General features: G+C 45.2%; 1 protein-coding gene across 3 annotated transcripts in view; it reads left to right on the forward strand.

Moving 5' to 3' along the window:
- Positions 1-1,017: 1,017 nt before the first annotated feature.
- TMEM132D (transmembrane protein 132D) overlaps positions 1,018-24,066 on the forward strand; it is a 510,800-nt gene continuing 487,751 nt past the window's right edge. Inside the window, exons 1-2 of one of the 3 annotated variants that reach the window (XM_036921820.2) lie at positions 1,018-1,367; positions 7,234-7,289. Coding sequence is in view for 2 of the 3 variants with exons in the window: in XM_036921819.2 (XP_036777714.2) it covers positions 1,289-1,367 (79 nt within the window). In the remaining variant the exon portion in view is untranslated. The remainder of the gene's footprint in view (positions 1,368-7,233; positions 7,290-24,066) is intronic. The other 2 variants (XM_036921819.2, XM_036921817.2) reach the window with 2 other exon arrangements.

Below are 24,066 nucleotides of genomic sequence, written 5' to 3' on the forward strand. Positions count from 1 at the left end.
TCTGCTATCTACTCAAGGCCACGTTGGCCCTCAGTGGACACATTCCCAAATTCAAATGGACCAGCTGTCAAGATGGAATCTTTTAGGATCACTGACTTGGGGGCCATTCCAGGATCAGGGCTAGAGTCCAGCATGAACCTCAGAATGCTATGTCAGAGGCCTTCCTACTTACAGATTGTTGGGGAGCACCCATGAGGGGATGAGGGCCCCCTGCAGTGAGTTTTGCATTTGCCCACAGCCCAGGTGTCTTAGATATTCCCTAGGCTGGAGCACTGGCCCTTAGCTTGACGCTTGAGGCGAAGGGAAGGCCCATAGCCGTCCTGACACCTGTTGGGAGAGCTGGCACTGGCTCCGGCTTCTCTAGCGCAGGGAGGAGTGACCGGGAGGGTGGGTGCGGAGCGGACCCCGGGGAGGTGGGATCTACTTTGCGGATTGGGGCTCAGAGCTGTCACTCCAAAAGGGTGGGGCGTTTTAAAAAGGCCAAATTTTTAAGACAAACCCCCAAAGCGGCTCAGGACACCGTGGCGCTCGTCCCCGTGCCGGATGCGGTCTGCGCGGAGCGGGGCCACCGCGCGGGTCCCCGAGCCCGCGGGTCCTCCTGCGCGCGCGGCTGGCCCGCCTCCCCCCAGCGCCGGGGACGCCCCGCGTCTCCGCAGCCGGTAGTGCGCTCCGCGCGCCCTGGGCCCGCCAGCCCGAGCCGGAGCCAGAGCCAGAGCCCAAGCCTCGCCAGGCCAGGCGGGGCGGGGGCGACAGCGCCCCGCCAAACTTTGGGCGCCAGCGCTTGAGCCCAGGGGCGGGTCGGTCGAGATGGGGGTCGTACATCCGTGCGCTCCGTGCCGACCTGCGCGCCCGGCCCTTCGACCCCGGGCTCCCGCGCCGCCCCCGCCCGCGCCCCGCGCGCCGCAGCCCCGCCGCCCAGCCGCCCGCGCCCGCTAGCCACCGGGAGCCGCCCGGAGCCGCCCCCGCCCCGCGCTCCCGCTGCGCCCATCCCGGGCCACCCGGCCGGCCCTCCGCGGGCGGACGCTCGGGGGACCCCACCGCGCGGACCGAAGTGGCCACCCCCGCTGGGTGTGCGGACGTAGGGTCTGCCTGCGCGCGCGGCGGGAGCAACTCGGAGCGAGGCGCCGTCGCCTCCCCGCCGGGCCATGGGCTGGCGGGCCCAGGGCGCCGGGCCCTGCGGCTGCTTGCGCCCCTAGCCGGCTGCCTCGTTCCCGCGCGCGGCTCGGCCTCGCATCCTTCTCCGCCTGGACGGCGCCGGGGAGCGAAGCGCTGCGCTGCGGTCTCCGGGATGTGCCCGTCTGAGATGGGGACGCTGTGGCACCACTGGCCCCCCGTGCTCATCAGCCTGGCCGCCCTGTTCTCCAAAGGTGAGGGGACGCCGCCGTCACCTGAGGCCGCGGGACCAACTTTGCTGGGAGCGGGGTGGGGCGGGGTGGCGGGGAACGGGTGCGGAGTGCGGGATCGCGGGCCCCGCGGCCCCTCTGCTGCTGGTGCCTCCCGCAGGACTTGGGTGGGAGTCTCCCGGCGAGGCCGCGGGGACCGGGGGAACGACCGCCCTGTCTTCCCGGAAGCGCTCTCAGTTAGGGGAGGGGGCCCTCGCGAACCCGAAGGGGGCGGTGGGCCCCGGGAGGGCTGAGCCGGAAGTCAGGGGAGGGACTGAAATGGCCTGAAAGGGTTCTGCATTTGGACCCGACTTTTTCTGCTGGCGCTGACCCGTTAGGGCACAATTCCAGAGCGCTCTTCTGTGTGGGAATTCAATTCAGAGCACAGGCAGGCTGCTAAGAATACGGCAGGGGGTGAGCTGGGAAGACCTGGCCCTGACTTTCCCTAAGAGCCATTGAGTGTTTTTGAAACACCGCAGTTCCCTGCTCGTTCCGGGCCGGCATCCGCGCGGGCTGGACCCCGAGTTTGTCCCACAACTTGTCCACTGTGTTGTCACCGCAGGGCCCCTCGGCAGGCATTCACTCAAGGCAGGGAACCCCGGGTGTGCCCCCTTCCCTCTGTCCGCACCCCTTACCTGCCACTGGAAAGCGAGTTTGGAGGCTCAAAACACTAATTACTTGTGGAGAATTATTTGATTCACGCAGGAGAGGGTAGAAAGCGCCAGTAACTCTTTCTCCCAATTGATTGGAACTCTTTTATCTGTGTGTGGTTCCCCGCCAGCTCCTCTTTCCTACAGAGAGATAAGTCAGGAAGAAAGTGGAGACTTTTCGCGGTCTCCAGTGTGTGCCCCCAAATCCCTGTAAATAGATTTTTCATTTTCGACATGAAAACTCTCAAAACTTCAAAGCCAATTTCCCCGTACAGAGTGTTTTAACTATAGGGGCTTTTCTGTTCTCGGAGTTCTTCCAGAGTAACTGAGGTTACCTTGCCTGGGCTCGGATAATGGAAAGGGACAGTTCATCTGCTGGGGTTTTTTTGGGGGGGGTTTTGTGCTGTATGATCTGGGGGGAAACCTGTGCTCACCCTACCCCAGTGTATCCTCAAGTGCAGGCATGATGGGCTCACGTCTCCTCATCATAAATTAGAGCAGTCTTGAGGACCAGAGCCTCAAATTTGTGGTCTGCACAGGAAACCGAAGAGAAGGTTAATGAGTTCATTGAATCCAGCACAGGCAAACGTGAGGTTAAAAAACACCAAATCTACAGCAGGGGCAGCCCAGCAGGCTTGCGTTATTGCTTCAAGGCATGTTTTTTATTGGTTGTCACTTGGCTTTATAATAGGAATAAGCTTCTCTGTTTATATGCTACACTAACAAGGTTTTTATTAAAGGTACAGAGTAGCTTGGTAAAGGTGACTGAACTATCGTGTTTCCTTAGCTATGTACATAGTTCTGTTACTGGTTTCTTTATTAAACTGAGCAGTGTTGAAGAGAGCTGCATTTCCCCCGGTACTTTTGAACTTTTTCAAATGGAAACCCTGAAAGTGTCCTTAAAATGAGCAACAGCAACTCCATGATGTGGAGGTCTCAGCTTGTGAAATGATACTAGAATAAGACACATTTGTGTGTTGATTTTAGAGATCTTAATTCAGCCAAAGTGTTCACAGGGGAATCAGTTATGTGTGGAGATTTCATGCAGCAATTAGCACAGTACTGAACCCATGCCAGGTGGTTTCAGTGATTGTCCACAATATGCCAAAGAACAAGGAAGAGTTTTAACACTCCTCGTACCATCTAGTTTTAGCAAATTCCATGGCGCTGATGTGATTTCTAAGCTCGGTGTCTGTGAAGCTCTTTTTCCATGTGTTAAAGTCACTCTCTCCTCTAAGATTCTCTGACCACATGAAAGTTCTAGACCAGCTTGAACTATATTTAAAGGATTTTAATTGGAAGCAAACATATGCACACACATGCACACACAATCTAAAGTGCCTAGTTTATCTGGGTCTGATGGAAAAATGGAGATTATGACCAAATATTAAATACCTGCTTCAGCAAGTTGTTGTTTTCTCTGTATCACCTTTATTCCTTCCCACTATGAATATTTGAATGAACAAAAATGCACATTTTCATATCAGGCTAATATCCTTGAACCTTACATATGTTTAAATTTCATGAGCAGAAAGTGATTGGTTGCAGAGCAAACCTGCCCTTATACAGATCTTTTGAAAAACAAATAGAAATAAAGCTTCATTGATGTACTCTCTCCCTTGGAATCTAGGAACTCAACTATCAAACAAAGTTTTACAAGCAATGTTGTCATCCGGTCCCAGCCTTTCCCGGAAAAGTTGCCAGAGATCCTGTGTCTTTATGTCTATGTCCATATTAAGATCTGGTCTTCGCTGGGGACTTGGTGTAGATCACAGCTGTGCCAGCTCACACATGGGCTTTAATACATGGCTGTTCACCTTTTGGGGGGCCAGGAGTATGGAAGGTAAGGGATGACAGGACAAATTAATGAGGGAGGTGGGCAGAGGGCCAGGCACTTTTTAAATACAACACCAAGTAGGTTGCCACATTCAGGCTGCTTGTCATGACCCTCACCTGCATCCTCCAGAATTGTGTTCTTTTGCAAATGCTGGTGAGAAGCAGACCCACAGAGGACTGGAGTCCTAGGGGAGGGCTGCTGTGGACATGGGGCCCTGTCTCAGGGCTGTGCCGGCAACGTGCTCCACCTGTGTCTAGCTGAGGGCAGTGTGTGCCTGGAGCAGGGGCTTTCCTGGGGCATTTTCCTGCAGAGTGTATCGTCTATAGCTTCCCTCTCATATCAGAAGTGAAGTGTCCTGCAGAGCACCAACTCTCTTTAGGAAGTGTTGACCTCCTACAGCTTGGACTAGAAGTAGCTTTGGCTTACAGTGACACCAGGGTTTCAGGGCAGGAAGAAATACCCAGGATGGGGCACGCTGGGATGTGTGTGTGTGAGAGACAGAGACAGAGATTATTACCTACTTTTAAACACTGTCAAAATTAAAAGGCTTGGGTATGGAAACCATTATGTTTCATTTTCTTTGAGTTAAAAAGTAAAATAATAAATATGATTCTATAAAAATACTTAAATACATAGAAAGAGAATTCCAAGTATGAGGATCTGTTTAATTTGTTCCATTCTGAAAGCCAAGAAAAAAAGGAAAACAAAATTCCAAAAGTACCTTATTGCAGAAGCTTATACTACCTTATATTTCTGCTTTCATCTACCCACCCACCCACCCATCCACCCATGTATCCATCCATTACATACCTATCCATCCACACATCTGTCCATCCATGTATCCATCCATCACCCATCCATGCATCCATCCATCCACCTTCCATAAAGCTATAAAATGTGTTCATTCAACAAATAAAGTGTCCTTAAACCAGGGAAATTCACTGCCAGTCATACCTCTGGCTTTTAAAGCCCCAAAGCTATAGCTCTGTGTTTTCAGCTGTGAGCTCATACCTCCCCAGTAGTGCCATGTCAGCACCCTCTCTTCCTTCCCTCTGCCGTCTCTCTCTGCTCACTCCCCATAGCTGTTGCACAGCAGTAACTGCCTTCTGAGCACCAGCCCACACCAGGCTGGCTGCAACAAATACAGTAGTGAGAAAAGTCCAAACAGATAGGGTCATTGCCCTCACAGAACTGACAGCATATAGAAGAGACAGAGGATAATGTTAATTGTACAAAGGAACATAAACCTCCAACTATGATGTGCGAGGAAGGAGAGAGTGAGCATCTCTGAGTGCAGGTCCATTGGCATTTGACTTACAGCAGCTGGGGAGGCCTTTCCTCATGTGAAGCAGGTTGGGAAGGATGCAGGTGAAGGGGTGCAGACCAGTACCGGGCTGCAGAGGGCTGGAGTGGCTGGAGTGGCCGGAGCAGTGGCGCTCAGCCCCAGGTGACCATGTTGTCCTAGTGTGGTTAGTAATAGCACCATTTTCCACAGTGGTCAGGGTGGATGACAAGTCCAGTGTGGCCCTGCCACAGGCCATGTAGAGCTGCAGAAGGAGGACCAGTATGGATTTCCATCAGGGCCTGTGTACATTTCCTGTGGCTGCCCTAACAAACAACCACAGACTTGGTGTCTTAAAACAACTGAACTGTTTCTCACAGCTCTGAAGGCTGTAAGTCCAAAATCAGGATCATGGGGCCCAAATCAGGGTGTGAGCTAGAGAGCAGCCATGCCTTGCGTCCTCCAGCTTTGTGGCTGCTGGAGCCTTTGCCCGTGGGGGCGTCACTGCAGCTCCAGGGCGCCTGGCTTCCAGTCTCTCTGCTCCATCCTCACCCTGCCTTCCTTTCTGGGTGTGTGTGTCAGATCTCCCATTGCCTCCTGCATTTAAGGATGCATGTGGTTGCATTTAGGGACCACTCCTGTCGCACAGGAGGACGGTCCTCCACTTGCCGTAAACATATGCTGGACCAGAATGCAGGACGTGTTGTCGTACAGGTGCGACTCCGGTAACCAAGGTGAAAATATATTTGAGAGAGGTGAAATAGGACGTGAACATCCGTGTCTATGAACTTAAGCATCTACAGAAAAGGAGACTCAGCTGTGCATTTGAAAAGACAGGCAGTCACGAAGAGTTTCTAGCTTTGGGTGATGGTAAGTTACTTTGCACCTGAGGAACCCCAGGTCTTGGGTTCAGGGGAGAATCACAGAGTGGATGCGCTGAGTGAAGATGGTGCAGTCAGAGCCCGTTTGTGTGGTTCTGTGTCTGGGTGTGGTGAGGAGAGATGCGTCGGCGGGCGGGGCTGCCGAGGCCCCCTGGGGTTTGCCGAGGCCCCCCAGGGTTTGCTGCCATCTCTTGTAGCCTCTGGTGGCAGTAAGCGCTTTGCTGTCAGCGCTGGTTTGGAAGGTCTTGTGCTGGCAGGCATGTTCGCCTGGCCCCCCTCCTTCCTCATTTGGGTGAATACTTATTACTTGGGAGGGAATGTCGAGGTGAGTGTGGGGCCTGTGTGCTTCTAAGGTGTTCCTGGCTGCTTCTCTCCAGGGATGAGCTGCGGGGAGGGAGAGAGCAGCTCTTCTTGCCCCGGGGGCCTTGCGGTCTGCGTGCCGGAGAAGGCGCCGTTTGGGGCAAATGGCAGTGTCTGTGGTTGAAATGGATCCCGGTTCTTGTGGTCTCTTGGAACTTTCCAGAACTTGGACAGGACCCTGGAATTACTGCGGGGGCAGTGTTGACAGAGCCTTTGTTTGGCTACTGGGCCAAATGGGAAACCCAGACAGAAACAGAGTTCCAGGCATGAAGGGGACACCCTTGCTCTGTGCCGCTGGGGCTGGGGTGTGCATTCCTGCCAGCGCTGGGCTGGGGCACTGGCAACTCCGCTCAGACCATCACGTGCGCACAGGGCAGACGGCTCATCCCAGGATGCTGTCCCACCTGCCCAGTTGAGTGTGTGGGTCAGAGGCCGGATGTACAAGCACATGATGCTCCATCACACCTGAGAGGGAGTGCTGACTGGCAGGAAGGGATCGTAAGGATCTCCTGGGGATGAAATGGTCTAACAAGAGCCATTTGGAGGGGTCTGGGTGGCAACTGAGGGCCACCAGGGCAGCTGGGCAGGACAGCAGCATTTGCAAAAAGCAGGGTTCATGATGATAAGAGGATAGGGGTGACAGAGGGAAGGGTGATTTTAAGGATCTTATTAAAACACAACCCGTTCCTAAGTTTCTTTTCTAAGGAATATTTCTTAGGCTTTAGTCCTAAGGGGAAAAAAAAGCTGTGTTTATCCTGAGAAATAGTTTACACTTTATCCTATGAACACCATGAATTTTGTAAGTGCATTTCAAACTGTCTGTCTTTGCTTTATCTCCTAGGACTCTTGCAGCCAAATTTGCTATTTATAAGTGAAGGAACTTCAGAGACAGATCTGGTGAGCCAGCTTTATCCTTGGCTTATTTTAGGCTCCTACCCCTGTTCTTTCTCTCTGCTTCACTTCCTTGCCTGCTTACTCTGTCCTCCTGCATCTCTCTTTTGTATAAGCTCCTTCAAATTAAGTTTGAAATGAGAGAGGTAAACATGAACTCACTGCCCTAAGGTGACTGCTTCACATTTTGATGTGTTTCATTCTGGTTTTTCTATGAATTTTTAAGACAGTTGTGTTCACACTGTATAAGGTACACATAATTTGCTTTTGACTTTCTTGAGTTCATGTGCTTATATAAGTATTTCCTCATGTTTTAAAAATGTATCCCAAGTATATTTTTAATGCCTGCATCATAGCTTAAAAGTATCAGCCCTTGCTGGCCAGTTGCATAATTTATATGAAATCGTAATCTTTCTGCATAGCTTTTGCTTTGAGTTACATTCTTCATGCACAGTTATTTAAGTACCACAAACTTTTGCTGCCAACTTCTTTTCCAAAAGAGTAGCACCTCTTTGCACAGGAATTAGCAATATACGAAAGCACCCATTTCAGGGAACTTTGATGCTCTTTGTGATGGCAAGTGCCATGTCTGCTGTGCCCCATGACCTTTGCCAAGTGCTTGGCTGTCCCTGGGAGCGACTCAGAACGTGCCATGGAGAGTCAGTGCTCGTAGAGGATGCGGTGTGTAAAGCCTTGAAGCTCTGCTTTCCTCAAAGTGTGGTCAGGCTGAAGGGCTGGAGCTGGTGCCCCCAGGGCATGCTTTGTGGAATGGAGGACAGCCCAGAGGCCTTCAGGCAACAGAGATAGATGTAGAAATGAATATGAACTCAACTTTGTTCTGAAGAGATCACAGTTAAGTGGGGGAAACAGTTAAATTATTCCCGGTAAGTAATATAAGACAGGGATGGAAAAATTCTTTGGTTACATGGAGAAAGGAAGCAATGGATGCTTTGTAACTCTGAATCTGAATCTCTTCAGAAGTTTCTTTAAGGATGGTGCTTGCTCTGTGTTGGCCAAGGTTCTTAGTCGCTGACAACAGAATCTGCTCTGGTAGAGAGGGATTTCGGGGCTGGAGTTTGGTGTGTGTAGATGCACTGTGTGCACAGGCTGAGCTGGCTGGAGCAGCAGCAGCCAGCAGAGACCCCAGCCCCTGTTCAGCCATCCCAGCACTACAGTCGCCTTCCACTGGCCTGGGGTCTGGACCCTATAGCTTTCCCAGGGCTACTGCAAATCCAAGGCTCATCTCTGTAAGGATTGACCTCATTGGTGGCTGCTTACATTGCTCATTGCCTTTCTCTGAGATTCAGATGGATGCATCTTAGTGGTACCCAAGCTAGCTCTTGAACCCTAGCACCAGGAGATTTCCGCTAATTGAGTTAATAGGACTCTATCCTTTTACAGCCTCAAGAGGGCTCAGAGGGGACTGGAACTGGGTTAAACATGCCTGTCTTTGGTATCCAAAGATGTTCTCATCTTGTTAAAATTATTTTTTGACATTATTGATGTTGTAAAAAGTCATGTTAGAATATCTCATCCATGTTAGTTTTCTCTTCCCAAGAGGACTATAGGAAGGAAGCAAGGACCCCTTGAAGGAAGTAAGCTCCCCCTTTTGGAGCTTGGAGTAGGAACCCACGCATATCACCTGATATGAAAATGACACAAAATAATTTGGAATACTATTACCAAAAAGGGGGTGATGGATACTGCATGGTCAGCATAACAATATTCCACTTTTAGGGTCATTGTAACTTTAAATCCAATATGAAAATGTTCTCTTAACATTTAACCTTATGGGGAATTTTGTATTCCTGCCCAGATGACAACTCCCAGTACAGAATTGTACCCTCCCAGAGAAGTTATTGTAGCCTCTGAATGTTTAAATGTAATGTAAGCTTTTGTTTCCAGTGACTGTAATTTTTCAGAGTCCTTAATTAGATGTAAAAACTATGCACAATGGAAATTACTGTTGTGATTAAATATTTGCATTATGTGCTCTTAAAAGCAAGCATCAAAACACACAATTGCTTGTAAAAAGCATTCAATATTTTGGAATGTGAGATTTGGGAGAAAGTACTGAGAAGTCTGTTGAAAGAGAGCAACTCAGAAAATATTTACATTTTCTAGGGGAACCGTGTCAACAATTGGAGGGAAAACAAGTGATTTTGATGTGCAGCCCTGTAAAAGCCTTCCTGCCAGTGAGTCCTACCCTACCCCTTTAAGTTCTGAGTATCTGGTGCCAGTGATGTGAGCGTTCGGCTTGGTTTCCTTAGGAGGTGCTCATCAGAGAGTTGGACTCTTCCTGTAGTTCAGATGGATGTGACCTTAAAACACTGTGGAAAAACAATTTCCAAGATACTCTGTTTTTAGAGAGAGCCCAGCATTTAAACTTTGGAAAGGACACAACCTTGTGGTGTGCGTGTGGGCCAAATGTCACATTTGTATCATCTTAAAGTACTTTTCCCAGAATTGTTTTGGATGTGGGAAAAAGATTTTTTGATAGGAAAAGGGTAGTATTACTATTCTTTTCTAGTTTAAATATAAAAGTAGTCCTCATGAACCTTGTGGAAGGGTGTAAAACAAAGTCATGTGGCTTGTACAGCCATCTTCAGTAAGAAAGAAAACATGCCTTTGCTCCCCAATTTCCTTATGTATGTTGGTGTCAGAAGTGTGGTGTTGATTGACAGGCAACGTCAGGTGGTATGCTGTGGCCTGCAAATATGTTTTTTGTGGCTTCTACAATGAATGTCTTGTCACTATTTGGAAATCAGGAGGTTTTCATAAGAATGTGGGTTTGCTGCTGCTCCTGGATGATGAGCGGTGTAGATATTTCTATGCGTTCACGAGGACTGGCGCTGGGCAGCTGTGGCCACCACCAGCTTGGGTCACTCTCACACAACATGCCTTGTTCTTAGCTACTGTGTTTCCTGTAGCAGAGAAGCAGTTCTCTGTGCTCGGCTGTCTGTCAAAAGTGGGGAAATGAAATAGAGACCAGGAGAGGGCCCTGGGTGTCTTGAATGTGAAGAGCCTCACTCATTTATGTTCTCTTCCTGGGCCCTGGCCATGTGTGGATTTGCAATTACTTTGGCATTGTATTTACCTTTAAGGTCAAAGACTGCTTGGTTTTGTTTAATGTCTTCATTTTACATTATTTATTTGGAGCAGTGCCTTTGCAATGAAGATATGTTAGTGGGGGAGTGATGAAGACCTTCTGAGGGGATGTGAATGGAGGGAATCTAAGGGGAACGAGTTTACAAATCCTCAACTTCTGTGTGTTTGTTCTTAAGTTTCATCTGTCTAAATTAACTTGAATTACCCCGTTCATCTTCTCTCTCTATTGCATACGCACACCACTTTGATTTTACAGTAGAAAGGTACCTCACTTCATCCAGGGTGGTGCTATGATTCATTTCTCCCAGGTGTTAAAACCTTCACAGTCCCCAGAATACAATGAGACAGTCCCTTTAATCAAGACAGTGTAACATTCCCACCTTCTAGCTCATTCAGGTACATTTATAAGAAGAGGATTACTGTTTATTTAAAAAATTTATTTAAATGTAATGTAATTATATTATTTTGATTAGGTGGCAACCATACTTGTACTCATGACAACTTGGACATGCATTTGAATACTGAGAAGAAATAAAAATGTTTATGTTAATATACACACACATTTTTGTTGTAAGAAGGTATAATAGGATGATGGATGCACTATTTTACAGATTAAAAGTATATCACATTAGGATAAAATTCTGTGAGGGAACTGGAGTGGAAATATGAGTTCAGGAGGGAAGGGAACAAGGTAGCATTTCTGATTGTTAATGAAGAGTTTTTCATGGATTTTATAAATGGATGGTGGTGGGTGTCAAGTCATTCTGTTATTTATATTCCAATGGATACATTTAAGAGAATGATGTAATAGTTTAATTTGAAATGTCAAGATTTACAGTGCACTAGAAGCTTCATCCTTAGCAACTATTGAAACTGATGAAAAATATTAGATATCAATTTTTGAATGTGCAAGTGGGTGCATAGTTTTAAAAGTTGTCTCTTAGGAATTACAGGAAGTAATAATACTCTTGGAAGGTTTTCAAATAGTAGTTCTCAGGCTGGGTTACACATTAGAATCACCTGCCAAGCTTTTTCCACATTCCATTGCTCAAGCCAGACCGTAGACCAAGGAAATCAGAATATCCTGGGGTCAGATCCAGGCGTCAGTAGTTTTGAAAGCACCCTCAAGTGATGCTGATGTGGAATCAAGGCTGAGAACCAAGAAGCAAAGCCATGAAAGGACGGCACCGTCTGCATGGAGGACTGTCTCTGTGGTTGCAGCAAGTATGCTGAATACTGGTGCACATTAGAATCGGGTGAGAAGGTATTCTGGGGGGTGGACGGGTGGGTGTCCAGTTGATTGAGGCAAATTTGCGTCGAGTCAGATTCACCCTTTTATTGTACTGTTCTAGAAATCTTGGGGGATGCATATAGTCTTGAAACCATTGCTGCAATTGTGATGTAGAACGTTTCCATAACCCCTGAAAGTTTTCTTGTACCCCTTCAGAGCCGGCCCCTTCTACCCTCAACCCCTGGCACCCCTAAATGATTTCCTGTCCCTATGGTTTTGCTTTTTCCAGAATTGTATATAAATGGCGCCATACAGTGTGGAGCCTTCTGAGTTAGGCCTTTTCACTTCACACAATGCATGTCATACTCTACCAGGTTGTTGGCTGTGCCAGGAGTTCATTTCTATTTATGACTGAATAGTATGCCATGGTGTGGCCCTACCAGAGTTTGTTTAACCATTGGCAGGACAGAAGACACCAGAGTTGCTGGTAGTTTTGGCTATTATGAATAAAGCCACTATAAGCTTTTGGGTATGTGTTTTGGTATGAGTGAAATGTTTTCATTTCCTTGCTGGTAATTACCTAAGAATAAATTTGCTGAGTCATTGTGGTAAGTGCACATTTGCCATTATAAGAAACAGGCAAACTGGTTTGCAAAGTGTCTGAGCCATTTGGCATTTGTGCCTGAGATGTATTTTTGTATATTGACCTTGTATCCTAAACTCACTTATTTAAAGAAAAGGATCCTGCTGAGATTTTGATTGGTATTGCATTGAATTAGTGGAAAATAACACCTTCAAAATAAGTAGAACTGCCGTCTTAATAATAATGAGTTCTCTAATACATGGACGTGGCACATCTGACAGTTTATTTAGGCTTTCTGTGATTTTTATCATTGTTTTGTAGTTTTCAGCATAGAGATGCTGCACTTAAGTTTTAGATTTATACCAAAGTGTTCCATGCTTTGGGGTGCTTTTGTGAATAATATTCTTTTAAAATTTGAATTTATAGTCTTTATTGCAATTATATAGAAATACAATTGATTTTTGTACATTGACCTTGTATCCTTAACTTACTTACTTACTTTATTTTTGTAGCTACTTTTTATTTTTTGGTAGTCTCTTGGGAATATTTGACATGGGTTATCATGCGATTAGTGAATATAGATTTATTGTCTACCTTTCAGTCTATATGCCTTCCCCCTCTTCCCTTGCACTGGCTAGAGCCCCTAATATAATGTGGAGTAAGAGTAGGGGGAGCTCACATCCTTGCCGTACTCTCAATCTTTACACTATTAACGAACTGATTTTGTAGGTTTCTTGCAGATACTTTTCATGAAGATGAGGATTTTCTGCTCTATTCTTAATTTGCTGAGAGGTTTTATCCCATATGAATGTAGAACTTTGTCCAATCCTTTTATTGCATCAATTGTCATGATCTTGTGATTTTTCTTACTTAACCTATTGATTTTATGGATTATATTGATTTTCCCATATTGAATCTTCATCCTGTATTCCTTATAAAAACCCAACTTAGTCATGGTATAATTCTTTTTATATATTGCTGTATTTGATTTTCTAATATTTTGTTGAGGTTTTTTGTGTCTAAACACGTCTCTGTAACTTTCTTTTATGTGCTGTGTTTGTTTGGTTTTGGTGTCAGGGTATACTAGCTTCATAAAATGTAATATGCAGTATTCCATCCTGTTTTCTGGAAAAGACTATAAACTCAGTGGTAGTATTTCTTTAAATGTTTGCTTTAAATTGGTGAAACCATCTGGGTCTGGAGATTTTTTCCAGAAGCTTTTAAATTGCAAATTCAATTTAATAGTTTTGGAACTCTTCAAATTATTTTATATTGAGTGAGTTTTGGTAATTTGTGTTTATGAATTGGTCCATTTTATCTAAATTGTCAAATTCATGGGAATGGTGTTGTCCTTAATTTGCTTTTCTTAGCCTCTTCATGCCTGTAGGATCTATAATGATGTTTCTTATTTCATCTTGCAATTAGTAGTACTTTTTTTTCCTTCTCTCTCTGTTTTCTTGGTCAGTCTGGATGACAGCTTATGACTTTATCTGTCTCTTCAAAGAACCAGATTTCAATATTTATTTTTTTTCCTGTTTTTCTTTTTTCATTTTTATTGATTTCTACTCTTATTTTTATTACATCCCTTTTTGGCTTTGGCTTTCCTTTGCTCTTTTTTTATCTAGCCTCTTTATGTGGAAAGTTAAGTCCTTTTTTGAGACATTTTTTTCTTCTTTTCCCTGTAAACACCTAATGCTATAAAATTTCCTCTAGCGCCATTTTAGCTCTGTCCCTCATACTTTTAAGGCATACTTTTATTTTCATACAATTTATTATTTTTTTCCTTAATTTTCCATGTAACTCCCTTTTTGAGCCATATGATATTTAGATATTTGTTGTTTACTTTTGAAATAGTTGAGGATTTTCCAGATACTTTGCTGTTACTGATATCTAGCTTAATTCCATTTTGGTCAGAGAACACATTGTATGATATCAGTTCTCTTATGTTTTGGGGTATTATTTTTTGTTCCAGAATATGGTCTGTCTTGCTAAATGCTCCTGTGTTCCTGAAAAGAATATTATCTTGCTCTTGGGTGGAATGCCCTAGAGATGTCAGTTAGGTTAGTTGGTTGCTAGAGTTGTCTAAATATTCTGTATTCTTAACACTGATTGTTTATATGTCCCTCCCATTACTGAGAGGAATGTTGACCTCTCCAACCACAAGTATGGATTGTTTGGTTTTTCCTTTTAGTTCTGTGAGTTTTTACTCCATGGTTTTTGAAATTCTCTTTTAGATGCATTATTATGACCTGTAGGTGAACTGACCCCTTTATAAACTTATAATACCCCTTTTTATCCCTTGTATTATTGTTTACTTGGAAGTCTATTTTCCCTTATATAGTATAGCTACTTCAGTTTTTTTGTTAGTGTTTGCTTGGTACATTTTCCCCATCCTTTTATTTTTAACCAGTTAATGTCTTTATATTTATAGTGTGTTTCTTGTAGATAGCATATGGCTGAGTGTTGCTTTATATTAATTCCAACAATCTATTATTTTAATTGGTATGTTTAGATAATTTACAATGGGTTAACATCTTTCTCATTGCATGTTATTTGTTCTGTCTATTCTTTGTGTCCTTCCTTTGCTTGCTTTTTAAATAATGGCATATTATTTATAATTTCCATTTCATCTCTCCTGTTGAGTTACTATTTATACTTCTAAAATACCAGTGTAGTGCTTGCCCTGGGCTTGCAGTACAGAACTTTAATTTTTCATGATCTAATTTCCAAACCATGTTAAACCACTTCACATCTAGTGTAAGAGCCTCTCAATGGTGTATTTCCATTTCCTTTCTCCTTCTTGTTTTTGTTTTGTTTGTCATTTATTTCATTTTTAAACATGCTATAAACCCCTTCTCCATTGTTTTTCTTTTTGCTTTATATAGTCAAGTATCATTTAGAGCAATTGAAAATAAGAAAAAAAAGGATTTTTTACACCTACCTACATTTTAACCATCTTCACAAACCTTCATTTCTCTGTGTAGACCTGAGTTTCTGCCTGGTAATAGAGTCTTTCTTCTTAGGAGTGTCCTCCAACCTGTCTCCTATCAGGTCTGGTGGTAAGACATTCTCAGCTTTTGCTTTTCTGAAAATATTTTTATTTTTATTTCTGGAAATATTTATTTAAAGATGTAACTTCACTGTCTTCCTGACTAATATAGCTTCTGACAAGAAGTGTTTTGAAATCCTCCTCTTTACTTTTTTCTCTGTAACGTGCTGTTTTCTTTGGCTGCCCTCAGCATTATCTCTTTTATCTTTCTTTTTCAGCAATTTGGATATCATACACCAAGATATGTTCTTTTTTGCTTTATTTATACTGCTTGGGAGTCCCTGAGCTTTCCTGGTCTGTGGTTTGATGCCTTTCATTGTTTTTGGAAAACTAGCATTTATTCTCTTTCCAGACATTTCCTCATCCTCCTTCTTGGGACCCCAATTACGTGTATGCCCCCCTTTATAACTTGGCCCCTCACAGGCCTGTGTGGCCCCATAGGGTCCCAGATGTTCTGTTTCCTCACTCTTTTCCTCTTCATGTTTCAGTATCAGTAATTCCTACTGACCGGCTCCCCCATCACTGATTCTGCTTGGCCATTTTTAGGCTGCGAGTAAGGTCATTGAAGATATTCTTTGTTTGCAACTGTGTGGGGTTTTTGTTATTGTGTTTTTCCAGCATTTCCATCTGACATTTTTGTAGTTTCCATCTCTTTGCCAAATCCCCTGTCTGGCCATGAACTTGTCCGCCTTGTCCATTAGACTCTACTTGCTTGGCAAGTAGTCTTCTTCAGCCCAGGTTCTGGCTCACTAGAGAGCCAGTGCTCAGGTACCTTGTTTTCTTGAAGGACATTTATTTCATGACATTTATTTCCCTGGTGGAGGTACTTAATGTATCACTTAGGGTCTAACCAGGAAAACAGAAAGCATGTCAAATATTGTCCACACAGGAAATTTAGTAAAATAAATCCATATCACAAGCTGGAAATCAACACGGGGAGGCGCAGGCATGTGCTGGTTTGTAGCAGGAGGCAGCCCTGCCATCCCCAGGTGGGAGGGACAAGGGGAGGAGATGGTGTTCCCACAGTCTGATTTTTAGGACAAGGATTTGATGCAGGAGCTGCCAAGAAAAAAGAGACAGCTGACTCCTGAGAAGCCATCCCAGGCAGTGTAAGGGGGACAGATGCCTCTCTCTCTTCCACCTTCCACTCTCCTTCCTGTGGTTTTCCTTGGTTCAGCCCAGCCTGTAGCCAGTTGACGAGGGAGCCTGGAAATGCACCTGGCATGGGTCAGCCCATGTAAAATGCAGAATAGAATGGGATAGTTGAGGAGTTACTGGGAGATGACAGCCATCCACCTCCCAAAGACCTCTGGGATAAGCACCTAAGTAAGCAAAGGTGATGAGACTGCTGACTGCTGTGAGGAGAAGCACCCACTGAGATCTGGAGTGCCCCAGCAAAGAGAGGCCAGGGGTGGAGACTGAGAGCTTTGAGGTCTGAGCCCAGCCAGCTTAAGGAGAATGGAAGTGCAGTCAGGTGGATGGCAAAGTGAGGGGCGTGACAGGAACCTGGACGCACAGTTATTTTGTAAGTGAGCTTTGAGTCTAGGTGAGCCATCTGTTCTGGAAAGGAGCTTTTTGCCCAGATAAGCAATATATTGTTTACAAAAATCGGTTTTCAGGAATTTCCTGGAGCAAACAGTGAGCTTATTTATTGTTACACAGTCTTATATTCCTGGGCAGGAGTTTCCTGGAACAGATTGTAAAGTCATTTTGATATGGGTGGTCTTAGTTTTTGGTCTTTTTGGTTGAGTTTTGTGGATATAGATGGTCTCAGTTCTTTGGGCAAAATGAACAGAAACTGACCCCAGTCCGTAATACAGATTCCAGGCTTTAGGGCAACTCTAGGGTTGAAGATAAATCTGTGTGGCCTCCCACATGTATGTCACAGTAAATGGTTACTATGAAGACACTGGAATGACTTATCTTGGCATGTGTGGAGGAGAAACAGCCACCCGGGCACCGACTCACAGACCCCCAGGAGTAGGTGGTCATTTCTGCCTGAGAGCTCTGCAGAGAGGCTGCCAGATGAGACTTTAGGGTGTAGCTGTGTGTGTGTGTGTGTGTCCGTGTGTGTGGGGGGCTAACAGACAGGATGAGCTGCTGTGCTCTAATCGCTGTGTCTGCTGTTTGACCCATGTCTATTTGCAGGCTGGTTGTGGGAGGCAGATGAAGGAGACTATCTGTGAGCTTATTTGTCCTAAGCACTTAAGGATGTTGTTTCTCAGCTGAACAAATAAGGATGGATTCCTCTTTCCCTCTCCTCTCAAGTGCCTCGGAGAGTCAGCTGTTGATGAGCTGGGTTCCTAGGTCTGACATGTGTACAGGAAATGGTTGGGATCTAGGGAAGGTCACAGACATCTCTTTGTAGCTCATCTCACCTGGAGTGTGGGTCTCCAAACAGGTTTGCACCTTAGCTGTGGAGGACATTCTTCTTTCCATCTCAGCTCTGGAGTAATACTAATAGCTTCTTTCCTTTGCTTTGTGAGGTCAGAGGGGGTTGTTTCTTCATGAAGGCACACCTCATCCAGGGGGATTCACTCGTTGTCGTTGACATTGCCTGTATTTGCACACTCAGCCTCCATAACCCTCTCATAACAGTTATGTATTTCCTTTTGGGGGAACCACCCCTTCCCCTATATCAGTCCACATGGTGAGTTTGGGCTGAGCCCCTCTCTGATACCAGAGGTGGGTACACAGGCTGGAAGTGAGGCAGTCGCCATATTCCATCCACTTGGCCACAATGATTGAGTTGAGAATTGGTACCTAATCCAGTTCCAGTAAAAGAGAGGCAGGCTCATGACTTTTAGTGGAGACCTTGGAAAAGATGAGGTCATATTTTGTGGGGATGAATACCAGTAAGGATGAGGCAAGCTCAAATCTGGGAGCCACCCTGTGGAGTGTGAGACTGAAGACAACACAAAGACAGAGAAAAGGCAAGTCAGGTGGCATTATTTGAGGCTTGATCCAGCCGTGCCTGAAACCATAGCTTCACCCTAGGGCTGTTCAGTTATACAAGCCAACAAAGTCTCTTTCTTTCTTTACACTGATTGTATTGGTGTCACCTGTTGCTGCAAGAGTCCTGACTGGTCTACTCATGGGAGGAGTGGTGATAGCCTTGGAGTTACCACAAGAAAGACCGTCCACCACATAACCCCAGCTGTTACCTCCACTGCATCTCAGGACAAGCCTGTAATCGCAGAATTGTTGCTGAGTTGGAAATTATGATTTGTCTGCTCTTTCTTTGGACTTTGCTAGGATCACTGAAACATTGGAAGTCTATGTTCTAAATGGTAGGATCAGTGATGAGGATGCTATGGGCTGAGTTTAAATTACAAATACTTGTTTTTGGAGTGGACTGGGCACTTCTTGGCTCATTCTTGCTCCTTTAGTGATGGGAATTCACACGTGACACAAGGGGCTGCACTTAACATCGATTTGCTCATGTTTTTACTTATTTGTCTTCTTCCTGCAACTGGATGGTGAGTGATTTGAGTCCAGGACTATGTTCTGGGTCTCTGAATGCAGACTCCGCATTTTACAATGCTGAGAACATAGCTGGAGACTTCCTTCGAAGCTCTTGTAAATAACGAATGAATGAATGAGTGAACATGGCAATATTGGTTAATTGGGAAATCTCCAGAGCACAATGGCAGCTGCAGATCAGATGTTGCCTCTGGACACATTGAATTTGATCAGTAGAAGGTTTTCTTTGCAACATTTTCAAATCAGAAGAATTCACATGAATTTGCGTTTATGATGTTTTTGGTAATTGAAAGCCCTGGCAGAGCTGGCATCCCCCAGGTCCTCCTCGGGGGGCTGAAAGGCAGTGCCTCCTTTAGACAAGCTGCCCACCTTGTGTTGTCGCACTCCCTCAGCATGCTGGCCTCACCCATTCTAAGTGTCCTATGCCTCAACTGCAGCTCCAGGCTGCCCAGGGGATAAGATAGCAGTGTCTCTCTTCTAAGCTGAGCCCACTGGACACCCACACATCTTCCTTTTAACTTTGTAACCTACCAGATCTTTCTAAGTATGAGTCAGGACAGCCTCGGTTTCATGACTTTTTGAGTGTATTACATTTAAGAAGAAGAAGATGGAACATGAGGAGAAGCAGAGGAAAAAAATGCCCAAAATGTGCTACCCAAATTCTGGTACACGTTTGACATTTACATTTTATAAATTAAGGCTTCTAACTCATGCTTGCATATGCACGTGCGCATGCACATGTGAGCAGGCATACACAGTGGTCCTGTAAGATCTCATTTATAAACAATATTAAATGCTTCTTTTCCTGGGAGGTCCTTTGGGCATAGGAAGTTCAGGCTGCCCCAAAATGTGCCACTTTAGCATGCAGATTCTTTTTAGCTGAAAACAGTCAAGGCCCAAAGACTCAGGAAGAAACTGTGACCTTCCCCCTAACTCCTTACAGGAATCTAGGTGGAGAACCTGCTTCAGGAGGAGAGCATTGTCAGAGAGACCTGGGGAGGTAGACACGAGTTGAGCAACGCCTGTTAAAGTTCCTCTCTGGTTCCATTGTCTCTACGAGGCCCCGCAAACCTCTGTTTACCACACACTGACTCTTCCATCTTCCTGTGGATGGCCTACCTTCCCTTTGAAGCCTGAGGCCAGCACCTCCTTCCCCTTAGTTCAGGAGGGCATACATGCCTCTTTTCCCTGACTCTCTTCATAATCTCACATCTGAGTGGATCCCCCTACATACATATTCAATTTGATTTTTCTCCTGTTAAGTTGTCTCAGTTTAATTCTTAGACCAGCCAGAAGAGCCTTGAAGGATAGAGAAAAAGTTTTCCTCCCTAACACAGATTAAGACACTGAAGCACTTGTGAGGAATCTGGGACAGAACTTTCCAGGGTTTGAGTGGAGGCCCTAAAATGCTAGTAAACTGATGTTCTTAAGCTGCTGTTACGTTAGGTACAAAGACAAACGTGAGCAGGATGAAGAGAGAATAAAGGCAGTAAAGCCCACTAAAAAGGACTCAAAGAGTTAACCAGATAAAACCAGAGAGCCAGAAAGGACTCACATAGATAATTAGTTAAAGTTAATTAGCTGAAGTTTTAAAGGCCTGGAGTGACTTGGAATATCCAAATATTTCCCAGATGAAAACAATTCCCCAGATAAAAGTATCAGAGCACAGCCCATGTCTTCACTGTACCAGTTTGTCTTCCAAAGCCAAAGACTGTCAATCAAGGACTTCTCTGCCCTACCCCATAAAGTAGAACAGGGAAATAAGACAAGGCTCATGCCATTGTAAAATCTACTTAGCCTGAGAAAAAGGCCCAGCTTATTCTTTAGCTTAATCTATAGGCTGTACTTCCTCTTCTTCCAGTCTCTTAATCAATTAAGTAACTTTATAACCAGTATGAGAGACAGACCTCCTAAGTGTAAATAAACCTATGTAGATAAAGAATGCTGAGATAGAGACCCACACAGTCAGCTAAAAATCCTATTCTTAAAACAATACTTAATAGGAATTACAGATCACCTGTATACATCATGCTTTATGCTGCCTCCTACCCAAAAGGCCCTATAAAACCCCAAACCCTAAACCCTTAAGCGTGCCTCCTCTCTGACGTTGCCCCCCTCCCCTTTCTTCGAGTGTGTCACAAGTCTTCACTCTGTCTCTGTTATACTCCAGATAAGTAGGGATGGGCTGCTGAGATCTCTGATCTGGGCTTGTAAGTTCCTGTCGCCTGGGTGACCGGACAGGACTGCAGCTGTACAGTCATGCTCTTTAGTAGCTTGACTGAACATCTCCTTTCTTGGTTGTTTGGAAGTTCCCAGAACATAATCTCACTCTATCCAGTGCTCTGTGGCTCCCCCAAATCCTGGGGTGGTAGGGACTTAATTCCCATGCAGTGCAGATTCAAGTGGACCCTGGATGCCAGGTGACCCTGGTTTAGGAGTTGGCAAGGGATCTGCCCCATGCTGAGCAGGAGTTCAATGAGCTTCCCTTTCTTCCTTCTGCTCTTCCTTGCTCTCTGCTGCTTGCAAGGCAGCTGCCATTCCCTGCTATTCTTGCTTTAATAAATTCTTTCCACTCTGACTTCCCTGTGTCTCTGAACCAAATTCTTTCCCACCAATTAGGCAGCTAAAACATACTTTTGGCTTTGGAGTCCGGAGACTCTTCTGTCACAACTAATCACCTATGCCCTTGTAGTGCAAAGGCAACCAGACAATATGTAAACAGAACTTCCTTGTCTCTGTTCCAATAAAACTTTATAAACACTAACAGTGGAATTTCATATGCTTTTCACATGTCATGAAATACTCTGTTGATTTTTTGGGAGCCATTTACAAATGTAAAAATCATACTGATTTTGCAGGCTGTCTGAAAACAGATGGCGGTTTGGATTTGGGCCAGGAGCCAGAGTTTTTTGACTTTTTTTGTAAACAGGTTGGTGGGATTGGTATGTAGCAGATAAGGATGGTGGTAAATGGAATGGGAGACTGGGTGGAAAACAGTTCACGTAGGGTGAATCGGTGGGCAGTCAGTGGAAGGTTTTAAAAAAAAAGTGACATGATCTGATTTACATTTAAAAATTTACCATTTCATTAACTCTCAGGTCAGCCTGGAATACTTTTCCTCTACAAATGATATGAAATGTATCCCCGAAAAGAGCCCTTTTCTTTCCCCACCCACAATAAAGAAAATGGCACATTTTTGCATTTGTGAAGTCGGGTCTCTGTGAGTTTTCATTCTGTTTAACTTGATTCTATACAGTTTACCTGCTCATTTTCAGTCTCTTTGTAGAAGAGGTGATTTGCAACAAGGTGGTAAAGGGTCTTAGTGAGATGGCCCCGTTCTTTGTGTAGGGGTTCACGCTGGTTCAATGTCTAGCCATTGAAAGGGTTCAGCAAAGAGCTGGGATTTTTATAAATCGCTGCTGAAACTTCCTGCTGTTTTTGACAAGTCAGCTTAAATTCCATTGTTTGTTTTTATAATAATGTAAGCGGCAGCAGCCTGGTTCTCTTAATTGTCTCCATTTCTGTGCTTATTGGAGTTGCAGTAAATCAGGGAAATGGTGTGATAATGACAATCACAACAGCTTTTTCCCTCTTGGCATGCAGGCTTCCTGTCCGTTTTGTTAATTACAATCAGAATAATGATCTGCTCCAGGCCCCTCTTTTGTCAGATCTTAGAAGGGGAGACAAAGAGATGTGAAGATAAGTGGTCTTCGCTGCTATGTCTGATGCAGTGAATTAAAGGGAAAATAGCCATCTGAACTATTTGATCAACATAATCTCCCCTATGATCATTGTAGCACATGAATTTCCAGGTGCCTGTGCCCTTCTTTCTGTAATAGAGCCATCAGAGGCCAGAAATGGGACTCTCGCTTAAGGTCTTCCAGCCAGACAAGAATCATAGGAGGTTTTCACGGGAGACCCATCCTCTTCTGAATGAAGAGTGTTTGCTGCTGCGGAAGGATGCTTCCTCATGTTGACTGGGGGGCATCTGGGTCTCGTTCTTTACCTGCGTTGTGTGAAGGGTGAACTACATGATTTCCAAGTTCATGTTTAGCTGAACTTATTTGGATCCACTAAGTATGCCTTTTATTAATGGATTATTTGACGTGGTGGAAATTACCTTACCCATCCGCACGTGCAGTCGACTTCCTGTGGAGCACTGCACATGGAACTCTTGCTTGAGATTTCTCCTCCAAGCAGAGGCATTCGAATGTGATACCAGAGGGCCATTCACCAGCTTCTGCTCTGAAGACTTAACAGATCTGGCTTCTGATGGCCACGCAGCATCAATATCATGCTGTTAAACAACACCCCTGTATTTATTTCCTTCCTTGTGGGGAGCAAGTTTGACCTTTCAAGCTTTCAGACTGGCAGAAGATAAGTTCTTGAGTTATTCTGCAGTCACATAAAAAGTCCTTTTGAGCAACTAATCCTAGGCAATAATGCCTCAGTCAGGGGCCGAGCTGAGGATTCATCACAGTGGACTGTGATGTTCAGTCTGGAGATCAGGAAGGCTGTTTGATCAGAAAGTTTGTGTTTTTGGTGCTGCAAATGTCTTCCTTTTTCCCCTTTCCTGTACGAACTGGATTAGGAATTCTATTTGTCTGATCTGCCTGTGCCTGTGGAGGTGTCCTCATCTCAGGAAAAAGAGATAAAGGTATTAAAATGGGCTCTACTCTCTGCTTCTTCAACAACCCAGTAGAGGGATTTAATCCACTTTGCATACCGCTGTTGCCACTGAGAAGTCACCAGATTGGAAAGTGTTGGTTTTCGACCCAAGTAGCTGGGAGGTGCCTGGCAGGATGTGTCCAGGCGGCGCTGAAGAACTGGGCCTTTGGCAGCCGTACCTGGGTCTGAGTGAAGGCCATGTATTAGGGGAGGCAGCTCATTAGGAATGTAGACCCATGCAAATGTGGGTAGAGAGGCTGCATTCTGTACTTGCCAATTTCCCTGCAGTTCCTGGACCCTGGCCTCTTTGGGCTGGGCACGGGAAGGCCCCACCAGAGCTGGGAAGCCAAGGGATTTTTATTGGGGGTTCAAAGACTGGCCTTGAACTGCCCTCTGGCCTCCAAAGGTAGTTTTTTGGACCAAGAACTAGAACCAGTGGCCTGCGGGTGAATGTTTAACAACTGGTTCTCACACCTGCATGGCTAATTTCAAGACAATTGTAATAGTTCAACACCCGACCAGCAAAATTCCTGGCTCCTGAAAACCAGTTTGAGCTGGTTCCAGCATGCACCCAATAGAACGGATATTTAGAGGCTTCCTAAACGCCTTGCCTGTTGTTAGAAGATTTTTCGTGGATTTCAACCTGTTGTATTTTTTTGGG

Source organism: Manis pentadactyla, chromosome 14 (genome assembly GCF_030020395.1).
Source record: "Manis pentadactyla isolate mManPen7 chromosome 14, mManPen7.hap1, whole genome shotgun sequence".
NCBI lineage: Eukaryota > Metazoa > Chordata > Mammalia > Pholidota > Manidae > Manis > Manis pentadactyla.